This window comes from Pseudopipra pipra, chromosome 5, assembly GCF_036250125.1.
Source record: "Pseudopipra pipra isolate bDixPip1 chromosome 5, bDixPip1.hap1, whole genome shotgun sequence".
NCBI lineage: Eukaryota > Metazoa > Chordata > Aves > Passeriformes > Pipridae > Pseudopipra > Pseudopipra pipra.
In genome coordinates this window covers 74,137,336-74,156,339 of record NC_087553.1, presented here as the reverse complement: position 1 = coordinate 74,156,339, position 19,004 = coordinate 74,137,336, and the positions used below count along the sequence as shown (strand labels likewise).

The 19,004-nt window shown below is 51.4% G+C and overlaps 1 protein-coding gene across 1 annotated transcript in view; it reads right to left on the bottom strand.

The window, feature by feature from the left end:
• The window catches only part of LOC135415252 (collagen alpha-1(VII) chain-like), a 136,794-nt gene extending 125,924 nt beyond the window's left edge, over positions 1 to 10,870 (bottom strand). The window contains exons 1-8 of the mRNA XM_064656912.1: positions 10,737 to 10,870; positions 9,041 to 9,221; positions 6,818 to 6,977; positions 5,563 to 5,656; positions 4,583 to 4,753; positions 3,187 to 3,342; positions 1,880 to 2,015; positions 49 to 163 (exon numbers count right to left, since the gene is read on the bottom strand). Coding sequence (XP_064512982.1) covers positions 49 to 163; positions 1,880 to 2,015; positions 3,187 to 3,342; positions 4,583 to 4,753; positions 5,563 to 5,656; positions 6,818 to 6,977; positions 9,041 to 9,221; positions 10,737 to 10,809 — 1,086 coding nt within the window. The 5' untranslated portion in view covers positions 10,810 to 10,870. The remainder of the gene's footprint in view (positions 1 to 48; positions 164 to 1,879; positions 2,016 to 3,186; positions 3,343 to 4,582; positions 4,754 to 5,562; positions 5,657 to 6,817; positions 6,978 to 9,040; positions 9,222 to 10,736) is intronic.
• Positions 10,871 to 19,004: the final 8,134 nt, after the last annotated feature.

Sequence of the window (19,004 nt, the reverse complement as noted above, 5' to 3'; positions counted from 1 at the left end):
TCCGCTCTTTCCAAAGGGAAGGCCATGGAATGTCACCAAAGGACTCACCCTGGGGATGTAGATCTTGTAGCCCTCCAGTTTCCCAGGGGGAGGGGTCCAGGCCACCTTCAGGCTGAAAGGTCCTTCTTCCACCACCCGGAAGTTGGTGACGGGGGGAACGGGGAGCTTCGGGTACACGGGAAGGGAGGGGGACATGTCATGCCACGAGGGAGTGCCAGGGGAAAGAGCCTTGGAAATACTCAGGGATAGAGGGGCAAAAAGAGGGGGAGCGGCAGCAGCTCCCCCTCAGCTGTTTCCTTGGAACAGAGGATCCCCCTCCGGCCTCCCAGGGATTGTCAAGGGATCCCTTAAGGATGATTTTTAAGGTTTCTTTCTGGAATTTCCCTTATTTTCTTTCCGTTCCCAAACCTCCCTTCCCTTCCTTTCTCTTCCCCCTTCCCTTTCCCTTCCCTGTTCTCTTTCCTTCTCCTTCCCTTCTTCCTTCCCTCCCCAACCCTTCCCTCTTCCTTCCCTCCCCCAACCTTCCCTCTTCCCTTCCCTCCCCCAACCTTCCCTCTTCCCTTCCCTCCCCCAACCTTCCCTCTTCCCTTCCCTCCCCAACCTTCCCTCTTCCCTTCCCTCCCCAACCTTCCCTCTTCCTTCCCTCCCCCAACCTTCCCTCTTCCCTTCCCTCCCCCAACCTTCCCTCTTCCTTCCCTTCCCAACCTTCCCTCTTCCCTTCCCTTCCCAAACCTTCCCTCTTCCCTTCCCTTCCCCAACCTTCCTTCTTCCCTTCCCTTCCCCAACCTTCCCTCTTCCCTTCCCTCCCCCAAACCTTCCCTCTTCCTTCCCTCCCCAACCTTCCCTCTTCCCTTCCCTCCCCCAACCTTCCCTTTCTCCTTCCCTCCCCAACCTCCCTTTACCCTTCCCTCCCCAACCTCCCTTACCCTTCCCTCCCCAACCTTCCCTTTAACCCTTCCCTCCCCAAAACCTTCCCTTTTCCCTTCCCTCCCCAAACCTTCCCTTTTCCCTTCCCTCCCCAAACCTTCCCATTGCCCTTCCCTTCCCAAACCTTCCTTGCCCTTCCCTTCCCAAACCTTCCCTTCCCTTTCCCTTCCCAAACCTCCCTTCCCCTTTCCTTTCCCTTCCCTTTTCCCTTCCCTTCTTTCCCTTCTCATTTCCCTTCCCTTTCCTTCCCTTCCCTTTTCCCTTCCCTTTCCTTTTCCCTTCCCTTTCCTTTTCCCTTCCCTTTTCCCTTCCCTTTCCTTTTCCCTTCCCTTTTCCTTCCCTTTCCTTTTCCCTTCCCTTTTCCCTTCCCTTTCCTTTTCCCTTCCCTTTTCCCTTCCCTTTCCTTTTCCCTTCCCTTTTCCCTTCTCCCTTCTCCCTTCCCTTTTCCCTTCTCCCTTCCCTTTTCCCTTCTCCCTTCCCTTTTCCCTTCTCCCTTCCCTTTTCCCTTCTCCCTTCCCTTTTCCCTTCTCCCTTCCCTTTTCCCTTCTCCCTTCCCTTTTCCCTTCTCCTTCCCTTTTCCCTTCTCCCTTCCCTTCCCCCTTCCCTTTTCCCTTCCCCCTTCCCTTTTCCCTTCTCCCTTCCCTTCCCCCTTCCCTTTTCCCTTCCCCTTTCCCTTTTCCCTTCCCCCTTCCCTTTTCCCTTCCCCCTTCCCTTTTCCCTTCCCCCTTCCCTTTTCCCTTCCCCCTTCCTTTTCCCTTCCCCCTTCCCCCTTCCCTTTTCCCTTCCCCTTCCCCCCTTCCCCTTTTCCCTTCCCCCTTCCCTTCCCCCTTCCCTTTTCCTTCCCCTTCCCTTCCCTTTTCCCTTCCCTTCCCAAACCTTCATTTTTCCCTTCCCCTGGATTCAGGTGGGATTTTCCCTGTTCCACCCCGGGAGGATGAGGAGGAGCCACTCACTCGTTTTCCCCTTGGCAGCCGCGGGTTCTCCGAGGGCGTCTCCGTAGGTGGCCCTCACGGTGAGGACGTACTTGGTGCTGGGCCTCAGGCCTGTCACCAGCAGGGTGTTGGTGTCACCTCCCACCTCCAGCTGTCACACGGGGGACAAGGGATGTCATCCCACCGCCGGGGAGGGAGAAGGTGCCGGGCTGGGAAGAGCTCGGGATAACACCTCGGGAGGTCATTTGTTAAAACACACGGACATTGGGATCCAGGAGTGGGATCTGGGTCATGCTGACACGGGAAAAGGGGAAGGGGATGCACGGATGCAGGGGAAGGGAAGGTTTGGGAAGGGGAGGGAAGATTTGGGAACGGGAAGGGAGATAGGGGAGGGGGAAGGAGGAGGGGAAAAAGAGAAGGTTTGAGAAGGTTTGGGAAGGGACACTGGGAACGCTGACCCCACACTGGGAACAGAAAATCAACACTGGGAACTCAACCTAATCATTGGGAACTCAGCACTGGGAACTCCAATGCCAACACTGAGGAACTCAACCTAATAATTGGGAACTCAACCCTGGAAACTCCCCCATGACACTGGGAACTCCCCCCCGACCCTGGGAACTCAACCTAATCATTGGGAACTCAACCCCGGGAACTCCCCCCCCGACACCGGGAACTCCCCCCCCGACACCGGGGAACTCCCACCCCGACACCGGGAACTCCCACCCCGACACCGGGAACTCCCACCCCGACACCGGGAACTCAATCTAATCATTGGGAACTCAACCCTGGGAACTCCCACCCCGACACCGGGAACCTCCCACCCCGACACGGGAACTCCCACCCCCGACACCGGGAACTCCACCCCGACACCGGGAACTCAACCTAATCATTGGGAACTCAACCCCGGAACTCCCACCCCGACACCGGGAACTCCCACCCCGACACCGGGAACTCCCACCCCGACACCGGGAACTCCACCCCGACACCGGGAACTCCCACCCCGACACCGGGAACTCAATCTAATCATTGGGAACTCAACCCTGGGAACTCCCACCCCGACACCGGGAACTCCCACCCCGACACCGGAACTCCCACCCCGACACCGGGAACTCAACCTGATCATTGGGAACTTAAACCTGGAGCTCCTACCCAGCCCTGGGAACTCCCACCCCGACCCTGGAAACTCAACCTAATCACTGGGAACTCAACCCTGGGAACTCCCACCCCAGCCCTGGGAACTCCCACCCCAGCCCTGGGAACTCCCACCCCAGCCCTGGGAACTCCAACTGTTGCTCTGCCCGACGGGAACGTCGCCCACCTCCCCGCTGCTCCTCCGGATCCGGCTGCCCCGAGGGCAGCAGCGGGTGGACACGGACACGGTATCCCATCACCTTCCCGGTGGCCGGAATCCAGGTGAGCCGCAGGGAGCTGTGGCCGTGCTCGCTCACCCGCAGGTCCCGCGGGCCCAGGATCTTCTCAGCTGCCAGAGAAGAAAGGGAAGGGCTTTGGTTTGGACCATGGGAAGTTCATGGATGAAGTCAAGACCTCATCCCTTTGGAGGTCCCTCCGGAGACCTCATCCCTTTGGAGGTCCCTCCGGAGACCTCATCCCTTTGGAGGTCCCTCCGGAGACCTCATCCCTTTGGAGGTCCCTCCGGAGACCTCATCCCTTTGGAGGTCCCTCCGGAGACCTCATCCCTTTGGAGGTCCCTCCGGAGACCTCATCCCTTTGGAGGTCCCTCCGGAGACCTCATCCCTTTGGAGGTCCCCTCCGGAGACCTCATCCCTTTGGAGGTCCCTCCGGAGACCTCATCCCTTTGGAGGTCCCTCCGGAGACCTCATCCCTTTGGAGGTCCCTCCGGAGACCTCATCCCTTTGGAGGTCCCTCCGGAGACCTCATCCCTTTGGAGGTCCCTCCGGAGACCTCATCCCTTTGGAGGTCCCTCCGGAGACCTCATCCCTTTGGAGGTCCCTCCGGAGACCTCATCCCTTTGGAGGTCCCTCCGGAGACCTCATCCCTTTGGAGGTCCCTCCGGAGACCTCATCCCTTTGGAGGTCCCTCCGGAGACCTCATCCCTTTGGAGGTCCCTCCGGAGACCTCATCCCTTTGGAGGTCCCTCCGGAGACCTCATCCCTTTGGAGGTCCCTCCGGAGACCTCATCCCTTTGGAGGTCCCTCCGGAGACCTCATCCCTTTGGAGGTCCCTCCGGAGACCTCATCCCTTTGGAGGTCCCTCCGGAGACCTCATCCCTTTGGAGGTCCCTCCGGAGACCTCATCCCTTTGGAGGTCTCTCCGGAGACCTCATCCCTTTGGAGGTCTCTCCGGAGACCTCATCCCTTTGGAGGTCTCTCCGGAGACCTCATCTCCTGGAGACTTCTCTGGAGACCTCTCTGGAGACCTCTTGACCCAGAGTTCACGGAATAATCCCGTGACAAAACCCCCCACTGCTGGCCCAGCCGTCGCCGCTCCTTTGGTTTGATCCAGCCATTCCCAGGATCTGGAATCACTAAACAAACCATGGAGAAGCAGCCACAAGACCCGGAGAACCACAATCCCAAAGCAGGGATTGGATCTGGGATCTGCTCCTCCGGGATCATCCAACCCCTAAAGCTCCGTCGCGACGAACGGAAGGGATGTGGGAACTCCATCTCTTTGGAGGCACTTCCAGGGACCGGGAAGGGGCACATGGAAAGCGGGATGAAGGGAAAACCTGGACACACCTTGCATGGTCTTGACAGGTCGTGGTGGCTCCGAGGCGACGAAGCAAAGCCTCCGGGAGAGTTTGGGGCCCACGGAAGGGAGCAGCTGGAAATCCTCCACATGGAGCACGTGCTCCGCCGCCGGCTCCGAGGCGATCCCGCTCAGCTCCTTCCTGTCGGCATCCTTGATTCCTAAGGGGAGGGAAAAAAAGGGGGGAAGGAGGGCCGTCAAACAGCGCCCATGGAGCAGGTCGGGAAGCGGGAAGGAGGAGGAACATGGTGGACTTGGAGCTGGACGTGGATTTTGGAGTTGTGGTGCTTGTGGAGGAGGAATGGGGCAAGGAATGGGGGCTCTGGCTGGATGGGGGAGGGAAAAGAGGGAAAGGTGTTCTCCAGAGGGGTGGAAGAGATTCCACAGGAAATCTGGGTGCTGATAGGATGAGAGGTGGAAAGGTCTCTTGGGGTGGGGAGTGAAAAGGAGCAGGGCAGGATCCAAACTCATCCTTCCCGTTGGATCCAGAGGAGATCTCAGGATCCAGCCTCACCCTTCCCGTTGGATATAGAGGAGACATTCCAGGATCCAGCCTCACCCTTCCCATTGGATCCACAGGAGGCATTCCAGGATCCAGCCTCACCCTTCCCATTGAATCCAGAGACATTTCAGGATCCACCCTCACCCTTCCCCTTGGATCAGAGGAGACAGTTCAGGATCCAACCTCACCCTTCCCATTGGATCCAGAGGAGACAGTTCAGGATCCAGCCTCACCCTTCCCATTGGATCCAGAGGAGACAGTTCAGGATCCAGCCTCACCCTTCCCATTGGATCCAGAGGAGACATTCCAGGATCCAGCCTCACCCTTCCCATTGGATCCAGAGACATTTCAGGATCCAGCAATTTTTCACAGGAAGAGGGTTTGTGCCTGAGGAATATTCCGCAGGGAGTGGAGTGCTGGTGCACACACAGTTTTCCACGGACCAGTATTCCATGGATCCATACATACCCACAGCAAACACCGTCACCCCCAGATCCTGCAGGGCCTGGGCTTCGGCTTCCACGGAATCGCTGGATTTCCCATCCGTGATCAGAACAACCACCTGCGGGAATTGGGGGAGGACAAACCAGGGAAGGAAGGGGAAACATGAGGAATTCCCAAGGATTTCACGCCGGGATCCAGCTTTGGATGGAATTCCTGTCCTGAGATTAAATCCTGAGAGGACCCAACACCTCCAGGGTAGTTCCCAGGGAATCGGCTTCCAGGAGCTCTGCCTGTGTCCCAGCACTGCATTCCAGGCATTGCAGGATCCAGCCTCACCCTTCCCACTGGATCCAGAGGACACAGTTCAGGATCCAGCTGAAACTATGTCCAACTCAGAAATCCAACTCAGCATTCCCAGACCTTCCACTACTTCCCAATCTGCATTCCCAGACCTTCAAACACTTCCCAATCTGCATTCCCAGACCTTCAGACACTTCCCAATCTGCATTCCCAGACCTTCAAACACTTCCCAATCTGCATTCCCAGACCTTCAAACACTTCCCAATCTGCATTCCCAGACCTTCAAACACTTCCAATCTGCATTCCCAGACCTTCAAACACTTCCCAATCTGCATTCCCAGACTTTCCACTAGTTCCAGAGAAACATTCCCAGACCTTCAACTGCTTCCCAATCAGCATTCCCAGACCTTCCACTACTTCCAGCTCAGCATTCCCAGACCTTCCACTACTTCCAGCTCAGCATTCCCAGACCTTCCACTACTTCCAGCTCAGCATTCCCAGACCTTCCACTACTTCCAGCTCAGCATTCCCAGACCTTCCACTACTTCCAGCTCAGCATTCCCAGACCTTCCACTACTTCCAGAGAAAAATTCCCAGACCATCAACTTCTTCCAGAGGATTATTCCCAGACTTTCCACTACTTCCCAATCAGCACTCCCAGACCCTCAACTACTTCCAGAGGATTATTCCCATACCTTCCACTGCTTCCCAGTCAGCATTCCCAGACCTTCCACTACTTCCAGAGAAACATTCCCAGATCTTCCACTACTTCCCAATCAGCACTCCCAGACCTTTCACTACTTCCAGCTCAGCATTCCCAGACTTTAAACAACTTCCAGCTCCAGGACTCCAAACAGGCCACACTGCCCACACGTGTGGGTCTCAGAGCGAAGGAGAACGCAGATTCCACACCTTGGGATAACGGAGCTGGAGGTGTGATGCCTGCCCCCCCCCCCTGGAATTCCCAGGGATATCCCACCTTTGCCGCCTCCTCTCTCCGTGTGTCCAGCCGGGACAGGATCCGGGTGGCAAAGGCCAGGGCTGTTCCCGTCCTCAGGCCGCTGCCTCCCAGGGATGGATCCGGAATTCCAGCCAGCTTTTCCCTGACGGTCGCGGGGTCTGTGAGCTCAATGCTCATCCTGGGAATGAGGAATGGCGGGATAAGGAGCGAGGAAACGCAGCGAGGATAAGGAATAAGGGAATGAGCAGCGATAACGTGGATCTTTAGTTGGCGTTTTCCCAGAGAAGCTGTGGCTGCTCCTGGATCCGTGGAAGTGTCCAAGGCCGGGTTGGAGCAACCTGGGATAGTGGGAGGTGTCCTTGGGGTTGGAACTGGATGGGCTTTAAATTCCCTTCCAACCCAAACCATTCCAGGATTTTAAGAAATGAGGGGGTTTAGGATCCACCCTCGGTGCTTCCAGGTCTCTCTCCAGTTTATCCATTCCCAGCCAAGGGAAACGCTGGATCCAGGAGGAAAAACAAAGCTCTGGATGCTCCTGGCACAGCCCAGCCCCAAATTCCAGTTCCAAATGGGGCCACAGAGTCCTTGGAGCCCTTTGCAGGGCCTAAAGGGGCTCCAGGAGAGCTGGAGAGGGACTGGAGACAAGGCAGGGAGGGACAGGACACAGGGAATGGTTTCCCAGTGCCAGAGGGCAGGGATGGATGGGATATTGGGAAGGAAGTGCTGGCTGGGAGGGTGGGGAGGGGCTGGAATGGATTTCCCAGAGAAGCTGTGGCTGCCCCTGGATCCCTGGAAGTGTCCAATGCCGGGTTGGAGCAACTTGGGATAGTGGAGGCGTTGGGGTTGGAACTGGATGAACTTTAACATCCCTTCCAACCCCAACCCTGCCGTGATTCCAGGATTCCATTCCCCTCTCCACCCCAGGGAGCGCAGGGAATGAACCCCAGAGCCCCGTGATCCTAAAACCCCAATACGACCAAAACCAGGAATCCCAAATTTGGGGACTGGGGAACTTCTTGGAGCCGGGATGGACCCCATCCTTCCTGGCCTCCAGAGTTTCCCGGGGGGGCCGAGCACCTCGAGAGGATGGGGATGGGTCAGCTCTGGAGCTGACCAACATAGTTGGACATCTGGACTTACAGGGCTGTAGGAACCCCACAGGAGCTGAGCTGGAGAAAGGACTGACCTACCTTGGTTCCTCCCCATGGCCAAGCACCTCGAGGTGCTGGTGACATTGGTGAGGGTTGAACCCTTACTCAAGAACTCAACCATGGGGACATTGTTGCCCATCTTGAGTTATGGGGCTGTAGGAAGGCTACAGGAACTGGAAGGGGAGACAGGACTGACCCACCTTGGTTCCTCCCCATGACCAAGCACCTCGAGGTGCTGGTGGTTGAACCCTTTCTCAGGAACTCAACCATGGGGACATTGTTGCCCATCTTGAGTTATGGGGCTGTAGGAACCCTACAGGAGCTGCTGGAAGGGAAGGAAGGATGGACCCACCTTGGTTTATCCCCATGGCCAAGGACCTCAAGGTTCTGGTGGTTTTGAGGGTTGAACTCTTGAGCCATGGGGACATTTTTGCCCATTTTGAGTTATGGGGCTGTAGGAAACCTACAGGAGCTGGTGATGGTGGAGACAGGACCAGCCCTCCTTGGTTCCTCCCCATGGCCAAGAACCTGTAGGGTCAGAGGGTTGAACTCTTGACCCGTGGGGACGTGGTTGCTCACATGAGGTTATAGGGCTGCAGGAACCCCACAGGAGCTGCTGGAAGGGAAGGAAGGATGGACCCACCTTGGTTCCTCCCTGTGACCAAGCACCTAGAGGTGCTGGTGGTTGAACCCTTGCTCAGGAACTCAACCCTTGCTCCAGAACTCAAGCCATGGTTGCCCCCAGAGGGTTCCAGGGCTGTAGGAACCCCACAGGAGCTGCTGGAGGAGGAGGAAGGACTGACCCACCTTTGCTTATCCCCATGGCCAAGCACCTCGAGGTGCTGGTGACATGGGTGAGGGTTCAGCTCTTGAGCCATGGGGACATGGTTGCCCACATGAGGTTCCAGGGCTGTAGGAACCCCACAGGAGCTGCTGCAAGGGAAGGAAGGCTCCTCCCCAAGGCCAAGCACCTCGAGGTGCTGGTGGTTGAACCTTTGCTCCAGAACTCAAGCCATGGTTGCCCCCAGAGGGTTCCAGGGCTGTAGGAACCCCACAGGAGCTGCTGGAGGGGGAGGAAGGATGGACCCACCTTGGTTCCTCCCCGTAGAGCGCCACTCCCAGCCGGATCCCTCCTTTCCCCATTCCCGGGTTCTCCAAGGAACGCGCCGTGCTGCCGACGAAGTCCCGGAGCAGCCGGGAGCTCTCCCTGCCCGCGCCCTGGGATTGTCCCACGAGGAACAGAACGTCGGCCAGCTCTGCTGTCCTGCAGGCTGAGAGGGAGGAGAGGGGCAGGGAGGCTCATCCCACCCCTTGGAATGAGCCAGGGAGCAGGAAAACCCCCCCCGGAGACCCGCGAGTCCCCGGGGTTCCACAGCGAGGGAAGAGAGGCAGAGGTGGGATAAAGTGGATAACCAGGAGCTTCCCACAGCAACAGGATTCATTTCCTCCTAATTCCTCCTTTTCGTGTTCTCACCCAGGAAAATTTTCCCATCCAAAGATGCCTCTGGATCCCTGGAATTGTCCAAGGTCAAGTTGGATGGGGCTGTGGGTAATCAGGAGCTTCCCAGAGCAACAGGATTTGTTGTCCTTAATTTCCTCCTAATTCCTCATTTCCATGTTCTCCCCCAGGCAAAGTTTCCCATCCAGGGATGCCCCTGAATCCCTGGAATTGTCCCAGGTCAAATTGGATGGGGCTCGTAAGTAATCAGGGGATTCCCAGAGCAACAGGATTCATTTCCCTCTAATTCCTCATTTTCATGTTCTCACCCAGGAAATTTTCCCATCTGAGATGCCCCTGGATCCCTGGAATTGTCCCAGGTCAGGTTTGATGGGGCTCATGGGTAATCAGGGGTTTCCCAGAGGAGTGGGATTTGTTGTCCTTAATTTCCCCCAATTCCTCATTTTCATGTTCTCACCCAGGAAAATTTTCCCATCCAAAGATGCCTCTGGATCCCTGGAATTGTCCAAGGTCAAGTTGGATGGGGCTGTGGGTAATCAGGAGCTTCCCAGAGCAACAGGATTTGTTGTCCTTAATTTCCTCCTAATTCCTCATTTCCATGTTCTCCCCCAGGCAAAGTTTCCCATCCAGGGATGCCCCTGAATCCCTGGAATTGTCCCAGGCCAAATTGGATGGGGCTCGTAAGTAATCAGGGGATTCCCAGAGCAACAGGATTCATTTCCCTCTAATTCCTCATTTTCATGTTCTCACCCAGGAAAATTTTCCCATCTGAGATGCCCCTGGATCCCTGGAATTGTCCCAGGCCAGGTTGGAGATGGAACTCATGGGTAATCAGGGGTTTCCCAGAGGAGTGGGATTTGTTGTCCTTAATTTCCCCCTAATTCCTCATTTTCATGTTCTCACCCAGGAAAATTTTCCCATCCAAAGATGCCCCTGAATCCCTAGAATAGTCCAAGACCAGGTTGGATGGGGCTCATGGGTAATCAGGGGCTTCCCACAGCAACAGGATTTGTTGTCCTTAATTTCCCCCTAATTCCTCGTTTTCCTGCATCCATGCCAGGAGCAGGATCAGAGGCAGGAAAAGCAGCAGAGCCCTGATTTCCCAGAAATCCTAATCCCTGCCTTTTGGGACCAGCCTAGGTGCTCCGTTATCCACATAATCCCAATTAAAAGGATCCTGTGGAGAAATCAAAGGCAGCAGCACTCAGCTCCACCCTGGGATCATCCATGGCTGTATCCATGGCATGAAATCCTTGGAAAAGGCCTTTTCCTCCCTGATGTGTCCCATCACTCCCCCCCAAGGTGCTGCATTCCCACTTTTCCAGACCTTCATGGGCAGCCCCAGCTCCGTAGGACACCCCAGCCAGGGCCAGCACCAGGATCCAGGCACACAGCAACATTTCCCTTGGGAAGAAGCTCCTTCTGGATTCCTGGGATCAGCCCAGAGCCTGGGAAGTTGTTCATCTGCGGGGAAAAAAAAAGAGGATTTAGCTCCAGGTTTGGAGTGGGAAGAGGAGCTTTTCCCCAGCTCATCTTGGTTTAAAAATATTGGCATTGAAGTCCATAAATCCCGGAATTCCTTCCTCTTTGCCCATCCTGGGGAATGCTCAGCTTTGCTCCCTCAGAACTTTTCCCTGTTCCGGGCAACAACGCGAGGAAATTAAAGCCTAAATGGGAATATTGGTGGTAAAAGATGAGGATTGAAGATAAAAAAGGAGGCAGGTCAAATTATTAGGGAGAAAAGGTCAAAGAAAAATTATTATTAAAGAAAAATTATTATTAAAGAAAATTCAAAACAAAAATTCAAAACAAAAATTCAAAACAAAAATTCAAAACAAAAATTCAAAACAAAAATTCAAAACAAAAATTCAAAACAAAAATTCAAAACAAAAATTCAAAACAAAAATTCAAAACAAAAATTCAAAACAAAAATTCAAAACAAAAATTCAAAACAAAAATTCAAAACAAAAATTCAAAACAAAAATTCAAAACAAAAATTCAAAACAAAAATTCAAAACAAAAATTCAAAACAAAAATTCAAAACAAAAATTCAAAACAAAAATTCAAAACAAAAATTCAAAACAAAAATTCAAAACAAAAATTCAAAACAAAAATTCAAAACAAAAATTCAAAACAAAAATTCAAAACAAAAATTCAAAACAAAAATTCAAAACAAAAATTCAAAACAAAAATTCAAAACAAAAATTCAAAACAAAAATTCAAAACAAAAATTCAAAACAAAAATTCAAAACAAAAATTCAAAACAAAAATTCAAAACAAAAATTCAAAACAAAAATTCAAAACAAAAATTCAAAACAAAAATTCAAAACAAAAATTCAAAACAAAAATTCAAAACAAAAATTCAAAACAAAAATTCAAAACAAAAATTCAAAACAAAAATTCAAAACAAAAATTCAAAACAAAAATTCAAAACAAAAATTCAAAACAAAAATTCAAAACAAAAATTCAAAACAAAAATTCAAAACAAAAATTCAAAACAAAAATTCAAAACAAAAATTCAAAACAAAAATTCAAAACAAAAATTCAAAACAAAAATTCAAAACAAAAATTCAAAACAAAAATTCAAAACAAAAATTCAAAACAAAAATTCAAAACAAAAATTCAAAACAAAAATTCAAAACAAAAATTCAAAACAAAAATTCAAAACAAAAATTCAAAACAAAAATTCAAAACAAAAATTCAAAACAAAAATTCAAAACAAAAATTCAAAACAAAAATTCAAAACAAAAATTCAAAACAAAAATTCAAAACAAAAATTCAAAACAAAAATTAGCTGGATTTCCCTTTACATCCCTTAAATATGGATTTTAAGCTGGTTTGGTAAATAAATATGAAGGGATTGACGCTCCTGGAATTCACAGGAATCTCCAGGAGTGGCCGGAGGGACAATTCCCAAGGAGGAGATGGTCCCTTTGGAAGCAGAGGTGCAAAATGATCCCAAAAAACCAGATCAGTCCAAAGGGGGCTGGGATTGTCCCCAGTCTCTTTGGAAGCCCCTTGGATACCTTTGCTGAGGCACAACTGGGATTATTCCCACAGAGTTCAAACAATTCCATGGATCAGGAGCACTCAAGTCCGGCTGAACAAAGAATCATGGAATTATTAAGGCAGGAAAAAAACCCTCCAAGATCATCATTCCAACCATTCCCAACACTCCAAGGCCAACACTCCTCCATGTTCCCAACTGCCACATCCACAGGGATTTAAAATCCCTCCAGGGATGGGATTCCTGCTGCTGCTGGGACCTGGGAACGGCCACATCCACCCATTCCAGGCCATTCCCCTCCAGGAGTCATCAACACTCCCTTTGGGACCATTTCCCTCCGGGACATTCCCATTTTTCTCCGGGACATTCCCATTTTTCTCCGGGACATTCCCATTTTTCTCCGGGACATTCCCATTTTTCTCCGGGACATTCCCATTTTTCTCCGGGACATTCCCATTTCCCTCCGGCACATTCCCATTTTTCTCCAGGACCTTCCCATTTCCCTCCAGGACCTTCCCAATTTCCCTCCAGGACCTTCCCAATTTCCCTCCAGGACCTTCCCATTTCCCTCCAGCACATTCCCATTTTTTTCCAGCATTTCCCTCCAGGACATTCCCAATTCCCTCCAGCACATTCCCATTTCCCTCCAGCATTTCCCATTTCCTGGAAGATCCCTTTTCCTGCAGTGATATTTTGGCCACATGACCAGAAAAGGAAAAGCAGGATCTCCAAAATTCCTAAACTCTGGCTCAACCCAGAATCCCAGAATCCTTAAAGCAGGAAAACCCCTCCAAGCTCATCATCCCAACCATTCCCCAGCACCACAAACTCGGGATATTCCATGATCCCAGAAAACATTCCTTCACCACCTCTCCCTGAGCCACCTCTCGTCCTGGGAAGAGCGAATTCCCCCCCAAAAAATTCCCATTTTAAGGAATTTTTGGGACATTTCAGGCACTTCTGAGACAGCCCCCAGGGAATGGGGGGAATGGGAATCCCATTTGCATCCCGGGGGCTGCTCCCTCCTCATCCCTTTTTCCTTTCACTCCACGCTTCCCTTAAATCCAACCCGAGAATGGGAAGGGGGGGGGGGGAAAAAACCTGGAAAAGCCGATCCCTGGACGGACAAGACAGGGGGATAAGCGGGATGTGGGAGGTCGGGAATCTTACCTGGGAAGAGCCACCTCTTGTTGGAGCCTCCCTCCTATCCCAAAAACCGGGAATGAGCGTCCAGGGAAACTCCAGGGAAACTCCGCCGGGAAGCGGGAGATGGGAGGCGGGAGGAGGGGCCGCTCCCCGGGAATATTCCCCCTCCAAGCCCTTCTCCAGCTGGGAGAGAGGAGGGAATGGGGCTTTAGGAATGGGGGAAGGAAGAGGGGGGAGAGAAAGGGAGGAGGGGAAAAAAAAAACACCTGAAGATTTTTTCCCTCGTGGGCACAAAACGATGATAAAATAATTGGGATGTTTGGGAAGGAAGGGGCCGGCTCGGGGGAAGGAGGGAGGGAGGGAGGGAAGAGGGGGAGAGAAAATATTTCCAGGGGGAATAAAGATTCCAGGTGTCAGCAGGTGGAGGGGATGGGAAACATCCCTAAGCTCAGGTTTAACAGCTGAGTCTAATTGAGCCTCATCCAACTCCTGAATGCCTCGTTAAGGGGCTGAATGGGATGAATTCCCGTTGGATCCGCAATCGGGAGGTGTTGGTGCAGCTCCAAAGCAATTCCCAAAGGATCAGGGCTGCCGTTGGCACGTGGAGGTGCCAAAAATGATGCAGGACAAGGAGTTGTGGTTTTAAACTCTCTGGCTCAACCCAGAATCCCAGAACCATTAGGGCAGGAAACACCCTCCGAGATCATATTCCAACCATTCCCTTGGAATGGTGGGTATCCACACCCCTTGGGGCCATTTTCCTACAGGATTGGCCATTTTCCTACGGGATTTCCCATTTCCTGGAAGATCCCTTTCCCTAAAGAGAAGTTTCAGCCACATGACCAGGAAAGGAAAATTGGGATTTCCTAAATTCCAAATTCCCAAGCTCTTGCTCAACACAGAATCCCAGAATCATTAAGGCAGGAAAAAAACCCTCCAAGATCATCATTCCAACCATTCCCAGCACTCCAAGGCCAACACTCATCCATGTCCCTAAATGCCAGGGATGTGATTCCTGTTGCTGCTGGGACCTGGGAATGGCTACATCCACCCATTCCATGCCATTCCCTGCATTTGGGAATCCATTTTGGGGCCATTTTCCTACAGGATTGGCCATTTTCCTACGGGATTTCCCATTTCCTGGAAGATCCCTTTCCCTACAGTGAAGTTTCGGCCCCACGACCAGGAAAGGAAAACTGGGATTTCCTAAATTCCAAATTCCCAAGCTCTTGCTCAACACAGAATCCCAGAATCATTAAGGCAGGAAAAAAACCCTCTAAGATCATCATTCCAACCATTCCCAGCACTCCAAGGCCAACACTCCTCCATGTTCCCAACTGCCACATCCACAGAGATTTAAAATCCCTCCAGGGATGTGATTCCTGCTGCTGCTGGGACCTGGGAATGGCCACATCCACCCATTCCAGGCCTTTCCCTGCATTTGGGAGCCATTTTCCTAGAGGATTGGCCATTTTCCATTTCCTGGAAGATCCCTCTCCCTAAAGAGAAGTTTTGGCCACTTGACCAGGAAAGGAAAAGTGGGATTTCCTAAATTCCTAAACTCTGGCTCGACACAGAATCCCAGAATCATTAAGGCAGGAAAAACCCTTCAAGACCATCATTCCAACCATTCCCTTGGAATGGTGGGTATCCACACCCCCTTGGGACCATTTTCCTACAGGATTTCCTCCTTCCCTTCCCTTCCCTTCCCTCTCTCCTGGGAATCCCTTCCCTGCCTGCTCTCCTGGGAATTCCAGGGGAAGCCAAAAAGCACCATCCCAGCCCCATTAATAAAGAAAAGAAGCCTCCAAGAGCTGCTAAAAGACCCCAAAAATCCTTCCCCAGCCCTGCTTCCAGGTGTTCTCCCTCCTCACCCTCCCGGGAACACCGGGATCCACAGCTCCAAACCCCTCCAAGCCAGAACTGCATCCCAGGGCACATTCCAGCAGCAGGATGAATTCCCCCCGTCCAGCCATTCCTACAACTCCCAGCACACAAATAAAGGAGATTTCAGCTCAGAAAAAAAAAATTAGGAAGATTCAATGGCCCCAGATCCCTAAAAAACCAAACAGTTTTCCTGCTCGAAGTCAGGGATCCCCTGGAGTTCTTTCCTTCCTTCCTGTCCTGGGAATTCCAGACCCCACGGGAGGTCCTTGCCCATCCCTGGGGCTGAGGATCCTCTGGCCGGGACACAACCGGGACAAAAAGGTCAAACCCAGGGCAAGAGGGAAAACCAGGAGCCCCCGGGGGGAACGGGAACCCCCTGGCTCCAGATGGAAAGGGGGAGAGAATCCCAGCCCCATCCAGCCTCAGGAATTCCAGGGGAAGCCAAAGAGCACCATCCCAGCCCCATTAATAAAGAAAAGAAGCCTCCAAGAGCTGCTAAAAGACCCCAAAATCCTTCCCCAGCCCTGCTTCCAGGTGTTCTCCCTCCTCAACCTCCCGGCAATACCGGGATCCACAGCTCCAAACCCCTCCAAGCCAGAACTGCATCCCAGGGCACATTCCAGCAGCAGGATGAACCCCCCTCCTCCAGCCATTCCTACAACTCCCAGCACACAAATAAAGGAGATTTCAGCTCAGAAAAAAAAAAATTAGGAAGATTCAGTGGCCCCAGATCCCTAAAAAACAAACAGTTTTCCTGCTCGAACTCAGGGATCCCCTGGAGTTCTTTCCTTCCTTCCTGTCCTGGGAATTCCAGACCCCACAGGAGGTCCTTACCCATCCCTGGGGCTGAGGATCCTCTGGCCGGGACACAACCGGGACAAAAAGGTCAATCCCAGAGCAAGAGGGAAAACCAGGAGCCCCCGGGGGGAACGGGAACATCCTGGCTCCAGATGGAAAGGGGGAGGGAATCCCAGCCCCATCCAGCCTCAGGAATTCCAGGGGAAGCCAAAAAGCACCATCCCAGCCCCATTAAGAACTAAAAGAAGCCTCCAAGAGCTGCTAAAAGACCCCAAAATCCTTCCCCAGCCCTGCTTCCAGGTGTTCTCCCTCCTCACCCTCCCGGGAATACCGGGATCCACAGCTCCAAACCCCTCCAAGCCGGAACTGCATCCCAGGGCACATTCCAGCAGCAGGATGAACCCCCCTCCTCCAGCCATTCCTACAACTCCCAGCACACAAATAAAGGAGATTTCAGCTCAGAAAAAAAAAAAAATTAGGAAGATTCAGTGGCCCCAGATCCCTAAAAAAACCAAACAGTTTTCCTGCTCGAAGTCAGGGATCCCCTGGAGTTCTTTCCTTCCTTCCTGTCCTGGGAATTCCAGACCCCACGGAAGGTCCTTACCCATCCCTGGGGGCTGAGGATCCTCTGGCCGGGACACAACCGGGACAAAAAGGTCAGTCCCAGAGCAAGAGGGAAAACCAGGAGCCCCCGGGGAGAACGGGAACATTTTGGGTCGAGATGGAAAGGAGGAGGGAATCCCAGCCCTATCCAGCCTCAGGAACTCCAGGGGAAGCCAAAAAAGCACCATCCCAGCCCCATTAATAAAGAAAAGAAGCCTCCAAGAGCTGCTAAAAGACCCCAAAATCCTTCCCCAGCCCTGCTTCCAGGTGTTCTCCCTCCTCACCCTCCCGGGAATACCGGGATCCACAGCTCCAAACCCCTCCAAGCCGGAACTGCATCCCAGGGCACATTCCAGCAGCAGGATGAACTCCCCCCCCCCTCCAGCCATTCCTACAACTCCCAGCACACAAATAAAGGAGATTTCAGCTCAGAAAAAAAAAAAATTAGGAAGATTCAATGGCCCCAGATCCCTAAAAAACAAACAGTTTTTCCTGCTCGAAGTCAGGGATCCCCTGGAGTCCTTTCCTTCCTATCCTGGGAATTCCAGACCCCACGGGAGGTCCTTGCCCATCCCTGGGGGCTGAGGATCCTCTGGCCGGGACACAACCGGGACAAAAAGGTCAAACCCAGAGCAAGAGGGAAACCAGGAGCCCCCGGGGAGAACGGGAACATTTTGGGTCGAGATGGAAAGGGGGAGGGAATCCCAGCCCTGTACAGCCTCAGGAATTCCAGGGGAAGCCAAAAAGCACCATCCCAGAACTAAAAGAAGCCTCCAAGAGCTGCTAAAAGACCCCAAAAATCCTTCCCCAGCCCTGCTTCCAGGTGTTCCGAGGTTTAAAATTCAGGAAAGGGGCCGGCGCGGCTCTTCCCACCCCTCAGCTGGAGCCCGCCGGGAAAACACTTGGAAACATCCCAGGAATTCCCCGCTTCGTGGCCACAGAGATCCATAATTTTTTCCCCATCATTTGTGGCCGAGTCACCCAAAGCTCTCCGGGATTACTCCCAGGTTTTAATCCGCTGGGATTTCCTGCTGATCCCGGGATTTCCCAGGAGCGCTCCCTAAACTCGGGTTTAACAGCTGAGTCTAATTGAGCCCCGTCCAACTCCTAATTGCCTCGTTAAGGGGCTGAATTCCCGTTGGATCCGCCTTGGAAGCCGTTCCCCGGCCCGGAGCGGGGCAATCGGGGGGATGTTTGTAAGGAGAAGTAATATCTGGGGAGAAATAATATTTTTTATTATTGTTGGGAAAAAAAACCAAAACAAAAAGAAGGAAAAACTCCCGTCCTGGAGCTTATTTAATTTCATTTCTTATTTAATTTAATTTATGACTTAAGTTAATATTTCATTGTCGAGCCACATTTAAGTATTATTAATTAGTTGTATATTATTAAATGATATTACTATAATTACATTTTGTGAGATGGGGGAAAAGTGAAGTTCAGGTAAACAGAAACAAGAGGTCGGTAAAAAACGCTGGAGTTTCCAGAGGGTCTCCCAGATGCTTGAACCCCAAAGTGATATTTTCTGGCAGAAAATCCAAGCCAAAATGCCTGGAAATAAAACGAAAAAAAAAAACAAACAAAAAAAAACCCACAAAAAAATAAAATGAAAAAATAAAACGAAAAAATAAAACGAAAAAATAAAATGAAAAAATAAAACGAAAAAATAAAACAAAAAATAAGACAAAAATAAAACAAAAAATAAAACAAAAAAACCATAAAATAAAACAGAAAATAAAACAAAAAATAAAAATAAAATTTAAAAATAAAAAAATAAAACAAAAACCATAAAATAAAACAAAAATAAAACAAAAAAATAAAAACATAAAAAATAAAACAAAAATAAAACAAAAAATAAACAAAAAAAACCAGCTAAAAAATAAAAATAAAAACATAAGGGAGGTCAGAAAACACTGAAATATTTTGTGAGATGAGGGAAAAGTGAAGTTCAGGTAAACAGAAACAAGAGGTTGGCTAAAAACACTGGAGTTTCCAGAGGGTCTCCCAGATGCTTGAACCCCAAAGCGTTATTTTCTGGCAGAAAATCCAAGCCAAAATGCCTGGAAATATCCCACATGAGGCCACAGATCCTTGGGTTTGGAATGGTTTTATCCAGAAACCCCAGGGGTTCTGTCTGCAGGCAAAGATATCCAA